At 44.5% G+C, this 19917-nt stretch overlaps 2 protein-coding genes across 2 annotated transcripts in view; one reads left to right on the plus strand and one right to left on the minus strand.

Annotated features, from left to right (window-relative positions):
• The window catches only part of LOC108049002 (E3 ubiquitin-protein ligase highwire), a 58365-nt gene that overhangs the window by 32900 nt on the left and 5548 nt on the right, over positions 1-19917 (minus strand). Inside the window, exons 4-13 of the mRNA XM_017129986.1 lie at positions 18146-19265; positions 17369-18080; positions 17147-17286; positions 16518-17089; positions 15420-16458; positions 15074-15355; positions 12428-15014; positions 12209-12356; positions 12037-12139; positions 11838-11973 (exon numbers count right to left, since the gene is read on the minus strand). Coding sequence (XP_016985475.1) covers positions 11838-11973; positions 12037-12139; positions 12209-12356; positions 12428-15014; positions 15074-15355; positions 15420-16458; positions 16518-17089; positions 17147-17286; positions 17369-18080; positions 18146-19265 — 6839 coding nt within the window. The remainder of the gene's footprint in view (positions 1-11837; positions 11974-12036; positions 12140-12208; positions 12357-12427; positions 15015-15073; positions 15356-15419; positions 16459-16517; positions 17090-17146; positions 17287-17368; positions 18081-18145; positions 19266-19917) is intronic.
• LOC108049004 lies at positions 1115-11748 on the plus strand. Its single transcript, XM_017129990.1, has 5 exons — positions 1115-1307; positions 8086-8444; positions 9212-9589; positions 9654-9813; positions 10327-11748. Exons 2-5 carry the CDS (start codon positions 8289-8291, stop codon positions 11031-11033), a joined length of 1401 nt encoding a protein of 466 aa, XP_016985479.1. The 5' UTR covers positions 1115-1307; positions 8086-8288; the 3' UTR covers positions 11034-11748.

Genomic DNA, 19917 nt, shown 5'->3' on the forward strand with positions numbered 1-19917 from the left:
TTGAAATACACTAAGCGAATACAAAGGGCAAACACACAGAACAAAATTTAATTATATTTTAGAATGCCTATTTGTATAAAACATTCATAAATAATTCACTTCATATTTTTTATTTCGACTTAATAGAAAGAAACATAGGAAAACACTCGACAAATGTTTTATTTTATATTTGTTGTCAATTATTTTGATTTTTAATTACATTTTTTGTTTGTGTTTTCTTTAAAACCTAAAATACAGAAAGCGAATTGATTTTCTCTCCAAAAATGTCAGACCAATATAAGAAAAGTAATACTAAATATTAATATGAATTATTGGTTTTTTATCTCAATCCATAAAATTATCAATTTAAATACAAGTCATGGAATAACAGCTCTAATGATCGTTTTTTTAGGTGCTTCTTCCTCACTTTTTAAATTTTTTTTTCTTTTTTAAGTTTGTTTTTGAGCTTGCGATCGTTTGAGAGACGCTGCCTCTAAATCGCAGCAGCCAAACTGGCGCTCGTTCAACTTAAAATTGCTAAAGAAGAGAGCAAAGCGCAGGAGAAAAATTCAAAGAGAGAACTCAGCAGTGATGTCAATTATGGCCGGAAAAAACGCTAAGACATAAAAAAGGCTAGGCTCAGAAATTCGTAAGCATTACGTATACGACTGTTCGTAACCAAATTGCGCATACGACCTGTTTCATAACTTAAGTTTTATGTAACTAACATCTTATTTCCGTTTTCCTCGCAACATAATTTAGTGAATTTGTATGCACAAATCCATTTTTAACCCTTGGGCAACTAAAACTTATTTTTAAAGCATTGTTCAAAATTGACTTGCTGTTGTTGAAATTTCAAATACTGAACATTACGGTTTTGCAATCACTTATAAAGGTGTCAGAAGTACGCAACAATATTTTTGAAAAGGATAAGTTCGATGCAATTCATCACAAAAATCTAGTCGATTTTTGACTACTGATTTTTGGACACCTTTATACATAAGTGATTTCCCTGGATTTGGGGTAGAATAAAAGCTGAACGCCCAGCACTGTCTGGCGTTCTGCCGTCGCCGCTGCGCGTTTGCCGCTCGTGGCCGGAGATTGGAAGTGGAGATTCGCGGTTGGCGTTCAGCGTTTAGCGTTCGGCGGTTTGGCGCTCAGTTTGTCATTTGCACGCGCTTACGCCGGTTGGCCGACCAACAACAACAGGGCTACAGAACCGCCTGACCGCTCGCGTGTTTCAGTTTGGTGCGCTGATTTCACTGCTAATATAAATAAATGCGAATATTTACTTGGGCAATTTACGGCTAAGGTTCGCTTACATATATGTATGTATAGGTTTTTTTTTTTAAGTGTGTCTATATTTTCCATATGTGTCAAAATCTTCGTGTGTGTGTGTGTCTGGAACCACCATAAAGTTCAAAGTAATAAAAAAAAAAATTGTAGGGAGAGAAGAAAAATTTGTTTGCGTTTGCGTTGCAAAAATGCCGAGAAATGCTAAAAAAGAACTCAAACAAACAGAGACGAAGAATTCGTTCCTCTCCCAGTTCTCTTCCCCTTATATTTCTCGGTGATCATGATCACCAGCCCACGCATCAAAACAAAACAAACCAAACAAAAACAAATCAAAGCCCCAAACAAGAATTTAACATCTCTCTATTCTGCGATTTAATTTTTTTTTTTGCAATTCCCCTGAGGGAATCCAAATTAGCAGTGTATATTTGTGAACAAACGCCCCCTTGCCAAATAAATAAAAAAAAGTATATAATACAAATTGGCAGACACCTTGCCATATATCCATATCCATTATGTCCGCCGCTCGTCATTATCGTATTTTGATATTTCAAGGTTAAATGACGACGAAGAAAAGCAAACGTGAAATAAAAATCTGTTTTTAGTTTGTTCTTGCCATAAAAACAAACGGCAAAAGTCAAAACTAAACGTCAAAGTTGCAAAGAGTTAGTGGAAATGTGCTTCAAAGTACAGTCAAGTCTCCAGAAATCGAACTTCTGCTTGGAAGACTTTAAAAACATTTTATTATATGTTTCTCCTGATTTCCAAGAATATTTTAAAAGGTGGAAATTTTCCAATTTCAAATATTGTAACACTCATATGCTATAATCTGAATGATTAAATACAATCAAATTTGGAGCCTTCTAACCTCAAGTTACTAAATAATGATAAATGTTAAAATTAGTTTTAATCTCCTTATCTTTTCTTTATTTAAGTCATAAATGAATCTCACTTAAAATGTAAGAGTATACAATTTTAAAACGTCATTAACCATAAATCTTTATCAAAATGGTATTTAATGACACAATTTAGGAACTATAACATAAATCGAATTCTGTTAAAGGTTTAACTTATATACTTTACACAGGGCCAAAGTCAACGTTTATCGAAATTTGTGCCAAGTGTATGGAAACAAACAAAAGACAACAGAAACCAAAACAACTTGCACGAATTTCAAGTAGTAGAAAGCAAAGAGCAGCGGCGCAACAGGCTAAAAACATTAACCCCGTCAAGTGCCCTCAGCATTCTACTACTACTTTTTCGCTTTTCAAGTGGTTGGACCTTTGGCTAAGTGAGCTTTTGCGGTAGATTCGCTTTTAACAATAATTTTAACGAGCTTCGAAAGAAAGTCGGTGACAATTTTGCAACCGAAAAGATTTGCCTAATTGCTGGAAAGTCTGCAGTTACATGTTATCTTTCAAGATAAAATGGACAGTAAGAAAAATAACAAGTTTAACATTTTCACTGAAAAGGCTTTGTTATCTGTCGTTGCTATTTTAATTTAGATTTAGATCATATAGAATAACATTTTAGGAACCTTTAAAATGTGTTGTTTCTTACAAAGAAATCTAAAAAAATCTTTTTAATTCAGAAATCTTTGACTTTGAATATAGCTGTGACAATTTTATATTTATGTATCTAACCATTAGAGTTTATCCTCAATAAATAACTAGAACTGGGTATTTACTCATTACCTACTTTACCATTGTTTTTTGTTGGACTGCTTTTTCTTGATGTCGGAAATTCAAAAATATATTTAAATATGACTGTCCCTCAATCAAAAATACTCCAGTTAGTCATTAAATTAGCAGGTAATGCAATTCTGCCGTGTAAACTGCATGGAGTAATGTAATATACACATGTGTCATCCTGCGAAAATCGAGTCAAGTGGTGTGGCAATCGCTCGAGTTACTGACTCATTCATTATCTTATCGCCATCGATAAAAAGTGCGATAAGATGGTGCTTTTAACCCGGATCGAATCGGGTAATTGGCAGAATGCAACGGAATTCAGCTATTTTGAAATGTGAACTCATTGCAATCGCACCCTCGATTCGCTTAGTTGTCTTTGATTTAATTCAAGTCAATGGTTACAAGTCCATGAAATGTGCTAATTATTGTTTGCACTTACAATTGTGGTTAACAAAAATGCCAAAATACATATATGCATTTTAAAAGCTTTGTTTGCACATTAATTGAAACATTGCTGCAACCTCAAGTGATTTTGAATTTCTAGTTAAGTTAAGTAATGCACAACTAACTTTTTTAAAACACTAATATTTGGAATAATTAATAGTGAGTAACAGTTTTATACTTGAAAATCTAATACTTTTCTACTTCTATTTTATTTTAAACAAGAAAGGAAAGCTAACTTCGGGCGGAGCCGAAATTGATATACCCTTGCAGAATACTCTGTAAATTATATTCTCCAAAATTATTCATATGAAGCATTCTTAATACTTATAAAATATCCCAACTTCCTAACTTTAAGAACACCAAAGTTATGGCATTTCCGATCGTTCAGTTATATGGCAGCTATAGAATATAGTCGGCCGATCCTTATGAAATTTGATAGGTCGGATTGATTGGCCAAAAATAAAAGCCATAGAAAATCCCAGCTTCCTAACTTTACAAACACCAAAATTATGGCATTTCTGATCAATCAGTTATATGGCAGCTATAGGATATAGTCGGCCGATCCCGGCCATATATACTGACATATATATACTGACATATATACTGCGTGCAAAGGAAAGAAGGGTGTGTGCAAAGTTTGAACTCGATAGCTTTAAAACTGAGAGACTAGTTTGCGTAGAAACAGACAGACGGACAGACAGACGGACAGACGGACAGACGGACATGGCTATATCAACTCAGGAGGTGATCCTGATCAAGAATATATATACTTTATAGGGTCGGAGATGTCTCCTTCACTGCGTTGCACACTTTTGACCAAAATTATAATACCCTCTCAAGGGTATAAAAATTGGTATTTCTTGTTATACCCTTGCAGAGGGTATTATAATTTCAGTCAAAAGTTTGCAACGCAGTGAAGGAAACATTTGCGACCCTATAAATCACATAGGTCGGAACGAGCCAGATCGGGCGACTATATCATATAGCTCCCATAGGAACAATCGGAAAAACAAATTTTAAAAAAATATAACTTTGTTGTTTTTAATTATTTTTTTTGTTCTTTGCGATTTGATTTTATTTAAATATTATATACATAGCTGCCATAGAAACGATGCAAAATGCAGCGCGAAATCGACGTAGCTTGTTTTTAGTAATATAGGCATAGAAATCGAAATGTGGTCGATTTGTAATAACTGCTTCCCTTCTTGTTACCTAAAGAAATATAACAGAATAGTATGGAATTAATAGTCCTGGCTAAATAATTTATAGAATTTTAAAGTTGTGGTTGGCTCGGTCCTACAGAGTTTTGACATGTTAAAGTATTGCTCCTAATTGAGCAACGGGTAATTGAAGCGGATTGTGCCTCCGATTCTGATTCCACGGATTCGACTGTGCGTGTAAGCGAGTTTTCACTTGACAGGAAATGCAATTGCGCATTAATTTAATTTCCTAAGCCCAAGTACACTAAATGAACACCACTTGATTTAATAGGACTTACCCCAAAGGGTTGACCACCGCGTCTGTTACACATCCGGAATTCAAGGGCATTATTATACACTTTTTAAGTCTTAGATTATTAAAGCAATCATGACATCAAATTTTAAAGTTTAAGAGATAAGAATATCTCTTTTCGCCAGGAAATGCATCATATTAAGTATACACCACTTAGATGTGAAGTCTTTTGCTTATGTATAAATTTATAGTCCATGGAGCAAAGAAAAGAATAAAGAATATAAAGCAATAAATGTGATTTGACAAAGGAAAACAAAACTAAGTACAACCATGACACATCAAGGTTATCTTCATAGTCATAATGACAAAAGCTTTTCACGAGTTTAGGGATTATAAAAGTACTATAATATATAACAAGAGAGAACGCTATAGTCGAGTGCCTCGACTATTAGATACCCGTTACTCAGCTAAACAACTTTAGATTTTGCATTAACATAATGTGAATTGGAGTGACCACAGGAAAAAAGGACAAAAAGTTCAAATTATCAATTTGAATTAGGCGATCTCTTAGAGCTGACAGCTTTACAGCACGAGCATCAGCACCAGCGCTGCTTTAGCGCAGGCAGCTTTTGTCCTGCACCAGCATACGCCACATACGCCATTGTGTGACTCAGACCTCCAATTTGGCTAACTTGATTTGATTTACATAGTTCTTGGGATATAGTTCGGTATTGACAAATGAAAACCATCGCAATTTCATTTAATAGAAAATCCTTATCGAGAATTAACGTTGACTCTGTTGAGCACCTTGGCCAGCTGTTCCAAAGTTATCCGTTAGATGGCGCTATTGTATTGCGCCATCTACCCCATGTAGAAATGTAGGCGCTAGCCAGGCTTAAGCGTTTAATGGGTTTTTGGGCGTTAGAGTGGGCGTGGCAAACTTTTATTAGACCAATCGATAGGTATTGACGAAACAAATACATATCAATTAAAATTTTCATAATAGCATCAAAACTGTGGCCACAGCTTGTGGCTTGTGGGCGTCAGAGGGGCGTGGCACCATTTTGAAACAAACTTGCACTGCGTAGGAACTCCTAAAATCTACATGCAAAATGCCAATCTTCTAGCTTTTATAGTTTCCGAGATCTCAGCGTTCATACGGACAGACAGACGGACAGACGGACATGGCTAGATCGACTCGGCTAGTGATCCTGAACAAATGAAGAATATATATACTTTATAGAGTCGGAAACGCTGGGCTTTATCTATATACTTTTGTGGAGTTCAACACCTTGTTATTATGTATTTAGCTTCACTTCTTGAGTGTTTTTTCCCCCGAATATCTGGGACAGTCTAAGATGGGATTATAAAAGTATTAAAATATATAATAATATTATTACTTCTATGAATAATAAAATGGTGTTTATCTATATACTTTTGGGGAGTTCAACACCTTCATATTATGTATTTAGCTTCACTTCTTGAGTGTTTTTTCCCCCGAATATCTGAGACAGTCTAAGATGTAAACTCGTAATATGGAAAATTCCGGATCGAGCTTCATGAAACACTTGGCATGAACGTATGTGAGTCTGTGGAATGCCCATTCGTGACGGTTATTCGAATTCCTCGACTCGTGCGCAAATATTTAAACAGTGGCTCAAGTGGCGATGGCAAACTGACTCTGCCGCTGACTAAATTTCCTCTCGCTCAAATTGAGTTCTATAAACAAATGGAAATGGCCATAAACAAATAGCAAAGCATAATTGCTTATGTTGGGGTACTCAATTTTCCCATTTCCAGGGCCAAAGAGACCTCCGAATTCAATTAACAGCCGTCGTGATTGGAGGGCAGGAGAAAACTGGTGAAGTGATCACAATTGGAGAGGGTGTTGTGATTCAATTAGAGCCTCGTCCGGCTTGAAAGCAAGTTGGTTTGCGATCGCTCTTGGGCAATTTCGTTTGCTGATTATGATCGACACTCTTAACTGGCCAAAGTAGTTTGTCAAAATTTCGCCTCAAGATCGGTAATCGATCACCCAGTTTTGTAACAGCCTCAATATTTTTGTCATTGCCTTGCAACATTCTTTCTCAAAAAACTGGGAACTGGCTACTGAAACTATTATAAAAGCTATAATATTAGTTTTCCAACACACTATTTCATGATATTTGTAAATTAGGATAATTTATTTCACATTTTAAAGAAGTTTAATTGGGTAGTCCATTTTCTATATTTTTTGTATGTACACTTTCATAATATATTGAAATAATTAAAACGATTTAAATTGTGGTTAAAACTATCAAAAAATATATTTAAAAAAACTTACGTGTGATCCAGAAAAGCTGATTCTGGTCACAGGATGTTAATAAAAATAAGAATTTTGCACTAGGATATTACTAACGCGCTTCCATGAGTTTACTGACGTGTAGTTTTTGTGCTGACTTTTAATCAACTACTTTGCTGACTTTTCTTAACAACCATTTTTATCAATAATTAAATGCGTGATAGAAGGAAGAAGGTAGTGACAAATTTTTGTTGCATACTTCACGGTATTTATACGGTATTTACCAAACTTTTATCAAAGAATGTTAAAAGCTCTTTTAGGAACTTAACTCTTCAAAGCACTTAACTAATTTCAATTATGAGTGTAATTACTCGAGGGAACAATATTCGAAATTTGAATTATGAGTGTTATTACTCGAGGGAACAATATTCGAAAATTCTTTTTCAAGGGAAATAACATGAAAGTTCTTGTCAATTTAAAAACGAAATTACCGTTTTCATCTTAATTCTAAATACAATTAAACAAAAAAAAACTATTGAAGTAATAAGTGTATTGGCTACTATTATACAATTTTTATTTTATAGAACGCCTTTAAAAATTATTTTTGAACGATAGGTTCAATTAAGAATGTCTTTTTTTTGTTTTCATCTAATACAATGAGAAATCAAATTGGTATAGAATTGTCGCAATTATCAGCTATAAACATAAGTTATATATTTCCTGAAGTATTCTTAAATATGTACAGGTACTTTTAGTTATTAAAGTTGGGGAAGAACTATGTACCCATATTCTGTGCTAAATAGAGGAACAAATTGAACTCATTTGTGGGGTGACGAGCCGAAAAGACACACACACCACAGCGATTTGCCACACAAATGCAATCACACGACTGTAACCCATACACCCATACATATGTATGTGTATACATATATATACACTACGTAGATAAGCAACACCTTCAAAGATAAGGCTGGAACGAATCGGACTTTATCAGCATTTCCACGGAACGCTTACGGCGGAGAGCAGTGCAAAACGGAGCGGATGGTAAACACAACTGAAAAATGAACGGAGAATAGGCGAAACGAGAGTGAGAAGCACAAGTTAATATGAGTGAATAATTAGCCATAGGCGGGATCAGTCGAGAAACCATGCGGAATATCAGAAATCTCAAGGATCCCACGGCATGGAGATGGCTCCACCTGCTCCTCCTCCTCCTCCCCCTCTCCGTCCAGGCGGATCCGACGAAGGTGACCTGCCGGGAATACGGCACCGCCATCACCTGCGACTGCAACAACGCCGAACAGGTGAGTCACCTCCCAAGCAACATAACTTATGTATGTTCACATACGGCTTGTCTAATTACAAATTAAATGAACCATTTTTCAAAAGTAGCAATCCTATTTTATGACTCAGCACTCACGCAAAAAAAGTTTGAAAAGTTTGTTAATAAAATTTAAAAAGAATCATCTCACAAAAAAACATAACTAATGTCCAATTACAAATTAAAATAACCATTTTTTAAAAATAGCAAACCTATTTTATGACTAATTTCAAAAGTTTGTTCATAAAGTTTTAAAAGAGTCACCTCACAAGCAATATAACTAATGTTTCTAATTAAAAATTAAATTCTCAACATTTCTCCAAAACAACAAACCCATTTTATGACTCAACATAAACACAAAAGCTTTTAGTAAAAGTTTTAACAACTGATAAGTGAACACTATTCTATTTTTCAATGGCTAAATGAGAAGCGAAAGTATTATTTCATAAGTAAACATATCAAAAGGATATGACAAATACCACAAGAATCAAATAAACTTAGGTCTAACGCAATGTTTATTTATATATGAGTAATAATTTCAAGCAAAAGATGATACACCTTTTCTTCTTCAGTAGGTACATATAATTGTTTAACTCGTAATCAAACGACCTAATATTTTATTGTAAATATTAAGTATTTGCTTTAACAATTCCCCATTCAATATGGGTGGAGTTATAAGACAAGTTGTAACTTATGTCTGAATGTATATTATTTGGTATTAGACTTTAATAAACCTTTCCTTATTTTCAGCCCATGGTTTTGCCAACACTGCACGGTGGCGTTAACCAAGTGGAGATCCGGAATTGTCGCGATCTTGTGGTGGAGGCGAATCGACTGGCGGACACGGTGGGCCTGCGGAAGGTGACCTTCCGCCAGGTGGGCCAGCTGGTGCTCCGGGAACACGCCCTGAGTGTGCCGCGCTATGCCAGCAATAAGGCTCTGATCGTGGAGTTCGAGCAGACGAACCTCCAGCTGATCGAGTCGCATGCCATCAATGGCAACATCGAGGAGATCTCATTCGTGGGCGGGCGGATAGAGCTGATGAAGCCCTTCGGGTTCACCACCACCAAGGACAGTGCCATATTGCTCAAGTTCGACGGGGTCACCATTCAGCGGATCGAGAGTCAGGTGCGTCGGATGATACGACTCTATCGTATTCCATGATCACTTATTCCCCCGATATCACTTGCAGGCCTTCAAGAAGTTCTCCGTTGAACAAATGACCATCGCCAACTGCCAGTTCCTGGGCGATCTGCCCACCCGTGCTTTCTACGAACTGGAGGTCACCAACGAGCTGAGCCTGCGGGCTAATCACTTCCAGGAGGTTCACTCCCATGCCTTCTCTTTCAAACGTAAGTGTTGATGTGGGGTGATTTATCGGTTTGTTTGGTATTTCAAATTTATCAATACTTTTTCAAGTAAACATTTTTCGTGTGAATTGACAAAATATAAAACCCAAGAATCAGCGATAAGTTATCGCTGCTTTAGGACTTGTTGTTACTTGGAAAGAAATCGTGTGCCTTTTTTTATCTTTAAATATGAATGTCAGTTTTGGAACAAATTTAAAATAAAGTTCTCTAGCAATTTAAATTCATTTCTCACGATTTTAGTTTAAAAAATATTCACTGTATATTTTACACACTATATGACTTAATAAATAACTAAAGTTTGAAACCTTCTGAAATTTATGCTAAACACCTTTTCCAAGTTATGTATAGATCTACAAAAGGCCATTTTTAAGATATTTCTTGCTTTTTCAAATGATCTTTTTATAAAACTAAATTCAATCTAATCCAAACCAATCATCTTCTATAGATTTTATTGAAACCCGAGTAATACGATATCCTTGCTTCAATCTCTTTCAGTTGTTTCCAAGTTGAGTCTGAGCGAAAACCACTTTGTGTCCGTGGATGGCGAGTGGTTTGAGGCGCAAATCCGGGATGGGGTCACCATTCGAGGCAACGATTTCGGGGCCACCAGTGAGATCGCCTTCCGCAGCCTCACCGTCCACCGATCGTATCAATTGAGCGAGCACCTGGAGCTGCGATTCCACAACAACAGCCTGCGAAGCGCTCGTCCAGGATCGGATCCCAGAGCAGATGGCACTGGAGCGGAGGTGACACCTCAACCCCTGCGTTTCGACGAGAGTTTCGCCCTAAATGTCCGCGATCTGCGCTACGATAACTCCTGGAGCTGCTCACAGCTGGACAGGAATGTGGAGCCTCCGTTGCCACGGGCGGACTTCTTCCGGCTCCACAGTGATCAGCTGATGTTCCATCCGCCTGACTATGTGGCCAATTCCGGGGGAGTGCGCCAAGTCCAGCCCTATATGCCACTGCGTTCACTCATCACGGATCAGTGTCGCGAGCAGAGCTACATGGCCTACATCGTCTTGGGAAGTGTGCTCCTGGGTCTGCTGCTGCTCCTCCTGATCTTTTTGCTCTGGTGGCGAGTGGTGCAAAAGCGCAAGCGCCGCAAACTGGACGTAGTGCAGCCGGAACCGCGCACTTACAAGGAGACTCAGATCGTATACCAAATCGAAAATGCTGGCCTGTTGAAGACTGATTTTTAGATGCCAAGGAAAGACACCACACTTGGGGATAAATGTTAATCTCCAAGATATCGAGAGTTCATCACAGAGAGCCCACGACAAACAACACAACCACAGAGACACAGAGCTGAATGAAGCTAGAGGAGCAGGTGGTGGAGCGGCTGGAGCACCACCACCCATCAAACGGAACCACCAATGCGTGACCTTTCGCTGTACCAAAACCATAGCCTACAAGTTAGTCGTTAAATATCTTATTCTAATTATGCATAACTCGTAATGTTTGTCAGTTTTTAAGTGGCCCATGTAAATAGTCGCATGTAGATATATAGGCTGAGATCTTGCCCAGAAATATCCAGGTGGGTTTGCCATATCCCATCAAATATTAATGTGGAATAAATCAATATAAAGCCAAAACGGTTTGCTTGTTTTTTGTATGGTTAATATTTATACTAAAGGTTTCTCAACTAAAATGTAATATTAAATTTGGCACTCTTTCATTATTTGACAAGCTTTACTAATTAGATTTCTTCTAAACAAATAGTCTAAGCTTTCAATTAATGAACATTTTTAAAAATACACAAATCTAAGGGCAAAGATAGCTGGCAAAATATTGTTTACAAATAGAAAATGACAAGCTAAAATTGTGTATATTCAAATTTTAGGTATGTTTTTGGAGATTGACTGTAATTTACTGTACACATATGTTTAATTAAAAAAAAACATTCTTGGAAATATCTTTGAAATGTTTATATTTTTGTTTATGAGGCCCTTTTAACAAAATCAATTTCCTAAGCCATATAAACAAGAATGAATTGGAGAACTCACCCGATGGGCAGATACGATTCCAGAGCCTGGTGCACTGTCAACTGGGGTTCGGATAGGGCGAATCCTTTGGAGAGCAGGGTGTGATGGGCATTGATGGTCTCCTCGACGCCGCTCATGTCCTCCACATCCTTGTCATCTGATGGCAAAAACACGATGTTAGGCATATATGATTAAATTATAATACTTTTGCATTAATCACCTGGCAGATTGAGCTCCTTCTTCATGAGATTGGCACTGCACATCCCACCCAAGTAGGCCAATTCCTGCTCCAATCGTATTAGACACGAGTTGCTGGCATTGATCTGAGCGAGAGAGAGAGAGAGAGAAGCATGGTTTAGAAAGAGATGGGCTTACATGTGGAGTGCACTCACCGATGTGGGATTGTCGTAGCCCACCACCAGACACTTGAAGCCATAGCGATTGTTGTGCGGATCCTGGGCATAAAGTGAGGCCGTCTCCAGGGAGAATTCCACGCAATTGCCGGGCAGGATCAGGACATTGTGCAGCCAGGTGGAGGCGCTGGAAGATTAGCAGGGTCATTAGTCGATTATTTTCGATGGCAAACTTTAATGAGATAGGTGTCCACTTACGTGTTGAACTTTTTGACCACAATCCACTCCCTGTCATTGGGATCCTGGCTGCGCAGGGGCGTGGCATTGGCAGCGGCAGCCGCAGCGGATCCTGGCGCATTGCCACCGCCCGGACTGCGACAGCAACTGGCCATGGTCAGTTGGACACTGGCGGATCGCTGGTGTGAACTCGGTCCTGCCCCACTGCCGGCCATGCCACCTTCGGCAGCCCGTCTCCTGTCCGCCGCCGCCGATGTGCCCAGCACATTGTTATCCGCCTGCTCCAGATAGTCATCCACATGCGGAACGGGCGGTGCCTGCGAGGCGGGACGCATCGGAATTGAGAGCAGCAGGTAATCCTCCAGCTGGGCAGTGCCACACTGCGGATCGAACTCGATGGTGAGCCACTGGACGCAGGGCGGGAACTCAACGCGATAGCTACTAATGCTGGCACTCCGGTACGGATGCTCGCTCTCCACCAGACAGTAGTGGTTACTCGTAGTGCTGCTGCTCGAATTGGAGCCGGAACTGGAGGTTTGCGGTGCAAAGAGTGCGGGTTCCGGCTGACGTTGATCCTTGGACACGTGCAGTTGATTCAGGGCGGCGATGTGCGGCAGGATCTCCTTGATCAGGCCAAGTATCTGCACGGAGCTCTTGGGATCACTGCAGGCCAGATTGGCAATGTGTGCATAGACCAGTGGCAGTAGGGTGTGGAACATATTGGAGGCGGCCAGGTTGAAGACCTCCAGCAATTGCACGGCGGCCACTTGACTGCCCACGGCTGCCACTCCGCCGGATCCACCGGCCATACTCGCTCCACCGGCAACGGAAGCAGCAGCCGCCATTCCGGCCACCTCCAGAGGAGCCTCCTCCGAATCGGAGTGCACTTGTTGCGCCACCGACTGTTGCGCCGGCTGCTCGGCTATTTCGAAATCGCTCGTCCTCTCATTGCCATTTATCGGCACACTCTGACTCTGACTTTGACTTTGACTCTGGTTTTGACTCTGACTCTGGCCATTCCTTAGATCCGCCGACTCCTCCACCTCGGTGGCTCCAATCTCGATTTCCATCTCGAAGGGGTTCGTCGATCGCTTATCGAACTTGAGCGTCTCCATCAGTCCCTTGGAGAAGGACTCGATGCGCTTGCCCAAATCCCTGGCGGTGGACAGCTGTGGATCCACCGCACTGGGCAGGGCAGCTGTCCTCGAGTTGTTCGCCCAGTTGATGTCCATGTGCTCTTCGATGGGTGTGATGTTGTGCTCCGAGTCGATGGTCTGTGTGTGGTTGGAACTGTATTCGGAGGGCGAACAGGAGGCGGCCATGGCGTTGCGTGCCAGGATCAGTAGTTCAGTGCACTTTTTGGTGATATCAGCGGCGATCTGCAAAGCTGTATCTCGGGTGGAGACCTCGTGCGGCCCAAGGAGCATCATGCGCTCCTCCATGTGATTGGCCACACTCGCACCGTCGCCACCTCGTCCACTGGCCGAGTTGCCGTCCTGTTTCATGGGTGTGCTGTAGTACAGGATGCAGGGCAATTGACCCCTGGCCGGCGTGGTTCCATTGAAGCTCAGATCGCAGGCATAGAAGTGAAACTGGGCGCCACAAGGTCCTCGAACGGCCGGCATCCCGGCATCGCCGCTGCAAGTGCGCGCTCCCTGCGAGCACAGCCTCAATGCGTAGCGGGCATTCTCCTTGATGTGCACCGGATGGTCGAACTTAATCTCCGCCAGATCGTTGTGCACCGCCTCCTGGTCGTAACTGCCCGACACCGACTCCAAAGTCTCCCACTTGTGCTGCGGCTGCAGATCGGCCGTATTGTCGTACAGCAACTCCAACTGGTAGTCATAGCTACCCGAACCCGAGTAGACCATGGCGCCAGCTATGGCCACACCAGGTCGATCCACGGCAAAGGCGATGGCGTCGGGTCCAAAGTTGCCCGTGTTCCAGGTGCGACTCACATCGCAGCGGGCGAAGCGAGCGCCCGTCGAGTGGAGCGTTCTGGGCGGCATGAACAGCTTGTCGAACTCCCCCATCGCCGTTTGGTAGACAATCTCGGCCAGAACTCTGGCCAGCAGGTGGCAACAGTTGTCGATTAGGCCCTGATTGACGCACTCCTTGCCACCGGGATAGCTGCCACCGAGACTTCCCAGACTCCGGCTGTAGATGGCCTCGATGCGGGATCGTATGGGACTGGCGATTATGTCCAGCAGACGCACCAGCACGTCCTTGAATGTCCACGAATTGCTCAGGAAATCGCTCTTCTCCTGCTGCGTTCGGTATATCATTTGCTCCACCAGCACGGGATACGGATGGGCATCGGTGGAGGAGAGCATGGGCAGGCCGGAATTGTCGCTGGGACTGATGATCGACTGGCGTTCGTTCCCAGCCGCACTGAGCAGCGAGAATGTGGCTCTGAGTTTCACCGACGGCGAGCAGAGTCCCGCCAAGATCGCACTTAGCAAACGGGAGTGCAGTGCTCCACGGTCCATCTGGGCGAGCAGGTCGCATAGGCAGTTCCACTTCAACGAGGATGTCGGGTAGAAGGCATCGAAACAGGCCACGAAACTTAGGTGGCACTCGTCCAGGATCTCTAGCGACAGTTCGTAGCCTGCAAAGGAAACAGGGATCATAAGGATCATAGTTTAAATACCCTTGCTTCAAACTCACCCTCATCCGTGGCTATGTCCTTGAAGATGTCGTCACAGAAGATGCCAATCAGCAGGGCCCTCACATTGCCAATGCACTCCGCCAGCTGGATGTTCTCCATGTTGGTCTTCCGGGTCACGGGAGTTCCGCTACCAGCTGCCACAGCTGCCGAAGCCGATGTGGATGGTGCTCCGCCGCTGCTTCCGCCACTGCTGATCATCGCTGGGGCCACCGATGGCGATGGGTCGCCAAAGTACTTGGCCATTACGGCCGCATTGCCCATGACGCGGGGCGCATTCTTGTCTGTTGTTTGGAGTTTAAGGAGTACATTAGCATGGGAAGAGTGAATAATACTAGAAAGCTTCACCTTTGTTCGCCTTGGACTGGACCTTGGACACCATGCCACTGCCATGGGCTTCGTTGGAGCCCGCATTCGAGGTTAGCGACGTGGAGGAGCTCCGCTGGGGGTAAATCTCGTTGGTGTACTTGCGCAGCAGGCGCAGACACGACTTGATCACATAGCCGAGGTACTGCAGCGACTGCTGCAGCTGCAGTGGCCTGGAGCGATCCCGCTCCTCGCGCAGCTGCAGCTTGAAGCAGTCCCACGACCAGCTGAGCAGGACCACCAGACTCTCGAAGCACTCGCGACTCACGCTGTTGGCAAAGGCGCGGGAAATCCGCTGCACCGGATCGGCATCCATTTGGGCCGGCGTCTGTTTGCAATCCTGGGTCACCAGGCGGTACAGAATGGCCGGTATCTGGCCGGAGTTTACGTCGGTGCCGTTGTTGGCCTTCTTGCTGGACTTGAAGGAGAAGACCACCTGGTCCTCGGTGGTCACGGAGGCCTGGCCGCAGGAACCGCAATCGGAGGAGGGACCTGCGATCCTAGCCCATACCAGGTACCACCTCCCAGCCACCGCACTAACCGGCTTGGGCAGGAGGATGTGATGCTTGCTCCGGGCGCCACACTCGTACGGCACCTCCTTGGTCTCGCCAATCAGGATGCCTTCCTTCTCGTAGCCGCCACCATCGCCGCCCAAATCGAAGAGCTTCAGCTTGCAACTGTACTCTCCGCGGCCGCCGAACATCCCGAAGCCACAGATCACGATATCCGTGTCCGCCGAGAACCTTATGGCCTCCACACTGTGTCCGGAGTAGCCCCATCCGCCGCCGAAGTTGTCGAACCGACTGACCACCTGGAATTCGCCGGCCTGCGTCTCCGCCGTCTGTTGCGTTTGCTTGAGCAGCGGCTGGTCGAAGCATCCGGGTATGTTGTCCTGTGCCGACGTGAGGATGTCCAGGCAGGCCAGTAGATTCAGTGAGGCCTGCGAGCGGGCCACGCGCGAATCCACCCGATCCGGCAAGGATAACTCCGGCGACAGCAAGGATCGATAGGTGGTGGAGTTCTGGAAGGGATCAAGGGGTTATTAGGGCCACCATAACACAGAGCTTCTCCTCAACTCACCGCATCGCTCTCGTTGATGTCACTGGCCACCACATTGTGGCAGCGCAACTTGCGTGCAGCGCCATCGAAGACCCACAGGACATTGTAGGTGGGATCCATGGTGAAGGCCAGTTGTGGTGGCGATGGTGCGGGTTCCGGGGAGCTGGCTCCCTGCTTGCCCACGCGACGTGATCGAGGTGCGGATCCTGCTGCCCCAGCTGATCCGGGTGTGCCAGGAGCTGCTGCTACTGCTGCAGCTGCAACGGAAGGTGACACCTCCGGTGGCTGCTCCTCGAAGATCTGGTTGCGGCCCTCATGCATGCTCCGCGACATCTGCTCGTTGATGGGCACACCCGCCGTGGCCGTGCCCGCCAAGGCCGTCAGCAGCGACGAGGTGGAGGCATGTGCCGGCGAATCCGCAACCGGAGTCACGGCCACATCCACATTGGAGTTTATCTCCGGCGCCACTTGCTCCGGCTGCGCCTGCATCAGTTGAACGAAGTTCGTCTGTCCGCGGTAGTGAGCCGTGCAACTTCCATCTCGTCGATTTATGGAGAGCGTGTGGAAGGACAGCGGAATGCTGGGGATGAGCACTGTTCCGGAACAGGATTAGTATTGCCTCTCAAGAAATTGGAGTGCAAAACACTTACATATCGTCTTCTTGTTTGCCACCACATGCATCTTGGGCAGCATTTGCGCCGTTATCAGGGATTCGTCTATCTTGATGAAGGTCTGGTCACCATTGGCTCCAATCCAGGTCACCTTTTTGCCAAAGCAGGGACCCAGGCCACTAAATAATTGGAGGAAAGAATTCAAACAATGAGCGATTATTAATGAGTATGTCCAAGTATGCAGTCAGCATTTGCACTTACAAAACGGCGCCGGGCGAGCAGTTCCACAGGAACTTCTGACGCTGGGTGAGCACCGGCATCAGCGGCGGCATCTCCTTGGAGCCGCTGGGCTGAACGGTGGCCGGGGATTGGGATCGTTCCGGTCCGGGCATTCCCACCGGCGCCACTGTGGGCGATCCTCCTGCTCCTGCTCCTGCGCCATCGGATCCTGCTCCTCCCACCGGTGAGTCTTCATCCTGGGGCGGGGGCTTCTGCCCGTAATCACTGGGTAGTCGTCCCAGTTGTCCCTTCTGGTAGTTGCCGAACGTGTAGACCATTCCCTTCGACGTCAGCAGCACGGTGTGGTTGCTACCGGCGGCCACTTGACTGATGGCTCCGGCCACCTGGACGCGAACCGGTCCGCTCACTGGCTGCAGGTCTCCACTGCCCAACTGTCCGTACTGATTGCTGCCAAAGGTGTACACCTCACCGGCCAGGGTGAGCACCACGGTGTGGTGCAGTCCACAGGCCACCTGGACCACCGGCGATGAGCTGGTGAGCTGCAGCAACTGCGGTGCGAGTGGAGCCACACGCGGTGGGTCCTTGTCCAGGTCTGTGGGCGTGGCAGCTCCTCCGCCGGCAGCTCCGGTTTCCAGTTCGCCCTTGCGCTCCTTGCGTCGCATGATTAGCGTTTTGGAGCGCTGCTGACGCTGTTGCACGTCACTTGGCGGAGGCTTCAGCTCCGTTTTGGCTTCTGCAGGAGGAGATAAGGTGTTAAAATACACACATACGTATAGGCGATCTGCCAAGGTCACTCACCATCGCTATCCTGGAGCGCAATGCAGGCGGCGCACAGTCCACACTTGGCACAGCCCGCATCTCCGTGTCCACAGGGACATATACTGCCCGCCAAGCGCTGATCCAGTGGGACATTCAGGGCGGAGACACAGCTGACATTGTAGCCAGTGCACTCCCGACAGATGACGCACACCCGGCACTGACCCTGCACCAGATTGTGGTCATCGTAGTCGCACAAGGTGGAGAAGTCCAACTTCAGGCGCTTGTCCAGTGGCAGCAGGGATGCAAAACAGGCGGCGGCCGTGGAGGATGAGGCGAATGGCGGCACATCCTTCACCGGCTGCAACTTGTTGAATATCCTGCCGCACTGACCCTTGTTATTCAGTCCGAACGAGAAGAGCTGTCCCTTGGCATTGAGGGCCACACAATGGGCCTTGCCCAGCGCCACCTTGGTCACATGCTGATCCAACAGCTCACTCACAAAGCCCATGGCATCGCAGTGGGCTGTATCCTTGCCGTACATTATTAGTTTTCCGGTTTTGGTCACAAAGGCGGAGGTGCCATTATTGCAAGCGGCATGAACCACCACATGACCATCGATCTTGGTCATCTTCTTCGGCTTAACCGCCTTCGGTTGCCTCCGATTCTTGCTGCTATCACCATCTTCACCGCGCCGAGCTGTTCCCGCAAAGAAGACGGTTCCATCGTCGTTCACCAGCAGAGCATGGATGCCATCGTGTCCCACGGCCACATGGACTATATTCGCCGCCTTGGAGATGACCAGTTCGGTGAGCTTGAGCGTCGGCGTGCGACCCACACACTTGAGTCCCAGGGCCGCTGACTTTCCATAGTAGTACACCCTGCCATTGCTGGCACGCACCAGGCCAAACTCCTTGCCACAAGCCATGCCCATCACATCCACATCCGCATCTCGGCACGGAGCCGGTAGCTTCGGCTCGAAGCTGTTGTGCGCCGATTGGATGCGCTGGATCTGGTACTGGTTGAGCAGCTCATCCTCGAAGGCGGCATAGCCCAAAGTTCGGAACTTCTTGCGGGCCAACTGAAGGGGCAGCTCGAAGGGTGGCGGGTCGATGTTGTAGCTATTGTGGTACAGGTTCAGCTTCTTCACCACCAGTGTATCCTATTTCAAACAGAGGGGGAGGTACTCATTAGTAAACGATATTGCTCTAAGCTATGTTGTTCAGTTAAAAATATATAGCTTCAATTTGGACTGCTGTAATTGATATTAAATAGTAAGAGATGACGCCCTTTTTAAATAACTTTTAATGAGGCTTTAAACAAACGAATACATTTCTGGTATTCTAGCTCAAATGCAACTGCTTAAATGTTTAAGACTGTACTTAACTCCCAACTTCAACATTTACATAGAAAATTGTACAATACTTAGATGAAATGACATATTTCTAGCATAATTTAACATTTATCATTATTTCTAATGGCAACAGGCTCTCAAAACATTATTTAAACATTATTATAACAAATGAAGTATCAAAATTTAATTTGTCATTCCACCCTTACAAATCATCCAACCTTCGATTTAATAACCTGCTTTAAAAGTGGTCTAAATCAGAAAAATGAAATAATAAAAATAACTGAATCTGAGAAAAAAGAGACATAAGAGGCTTAAGAATTCGCGAAAATATTTCTGTTGTTATATTACTCATATAAAACTATATTGAGAGACCATTCTCCAAAGCAAAAATTTAGTAATCGCTTAAAAAATCGAGGTTTTAATTTTTAATTTGGTTACTGGACATCTCAAATGAACTTTC

Source organism: Drosophila rhopaloa, unplaced genomic scaffold (genome assembly GCF_018152115.1).
Source record: "Drosophila rhopaloa isolate 14029-0021.01 unplaced genomic scaffold, ASM1815211v1 contig_3, whole genome shotgun sequence".
NCBI classification, from domain to species: Eukaryota; Metazoa; Arthropoda; class Insecta; order Diptera; family Drosophilidae; genus Drosophila; species Drosophila rhopaloa.

Coding starts and splice junctions, on each gene's coding strand:
- LOC108049004 (XM_017129990.1), top strand. CDS start 8,289: ATGCGGAATATCAGAAATCTCAAGGATCCCACGGCATGGAGATGGCTC. Junction 8,445..9,211: donor ACTGCAACAACGCCGAACAG/GTGAGTCACCTC, acceptor CCTTATTTTCAG/CCCATGGTTTTGCCAACACT. Junction 9,590..9,653: donor TTCAGCGGATCGAGAGTCAG/GTGCGTCGGATG, acceptor TATCACTTGCAG/GCCTTCAAGAAGTTCTCCGT.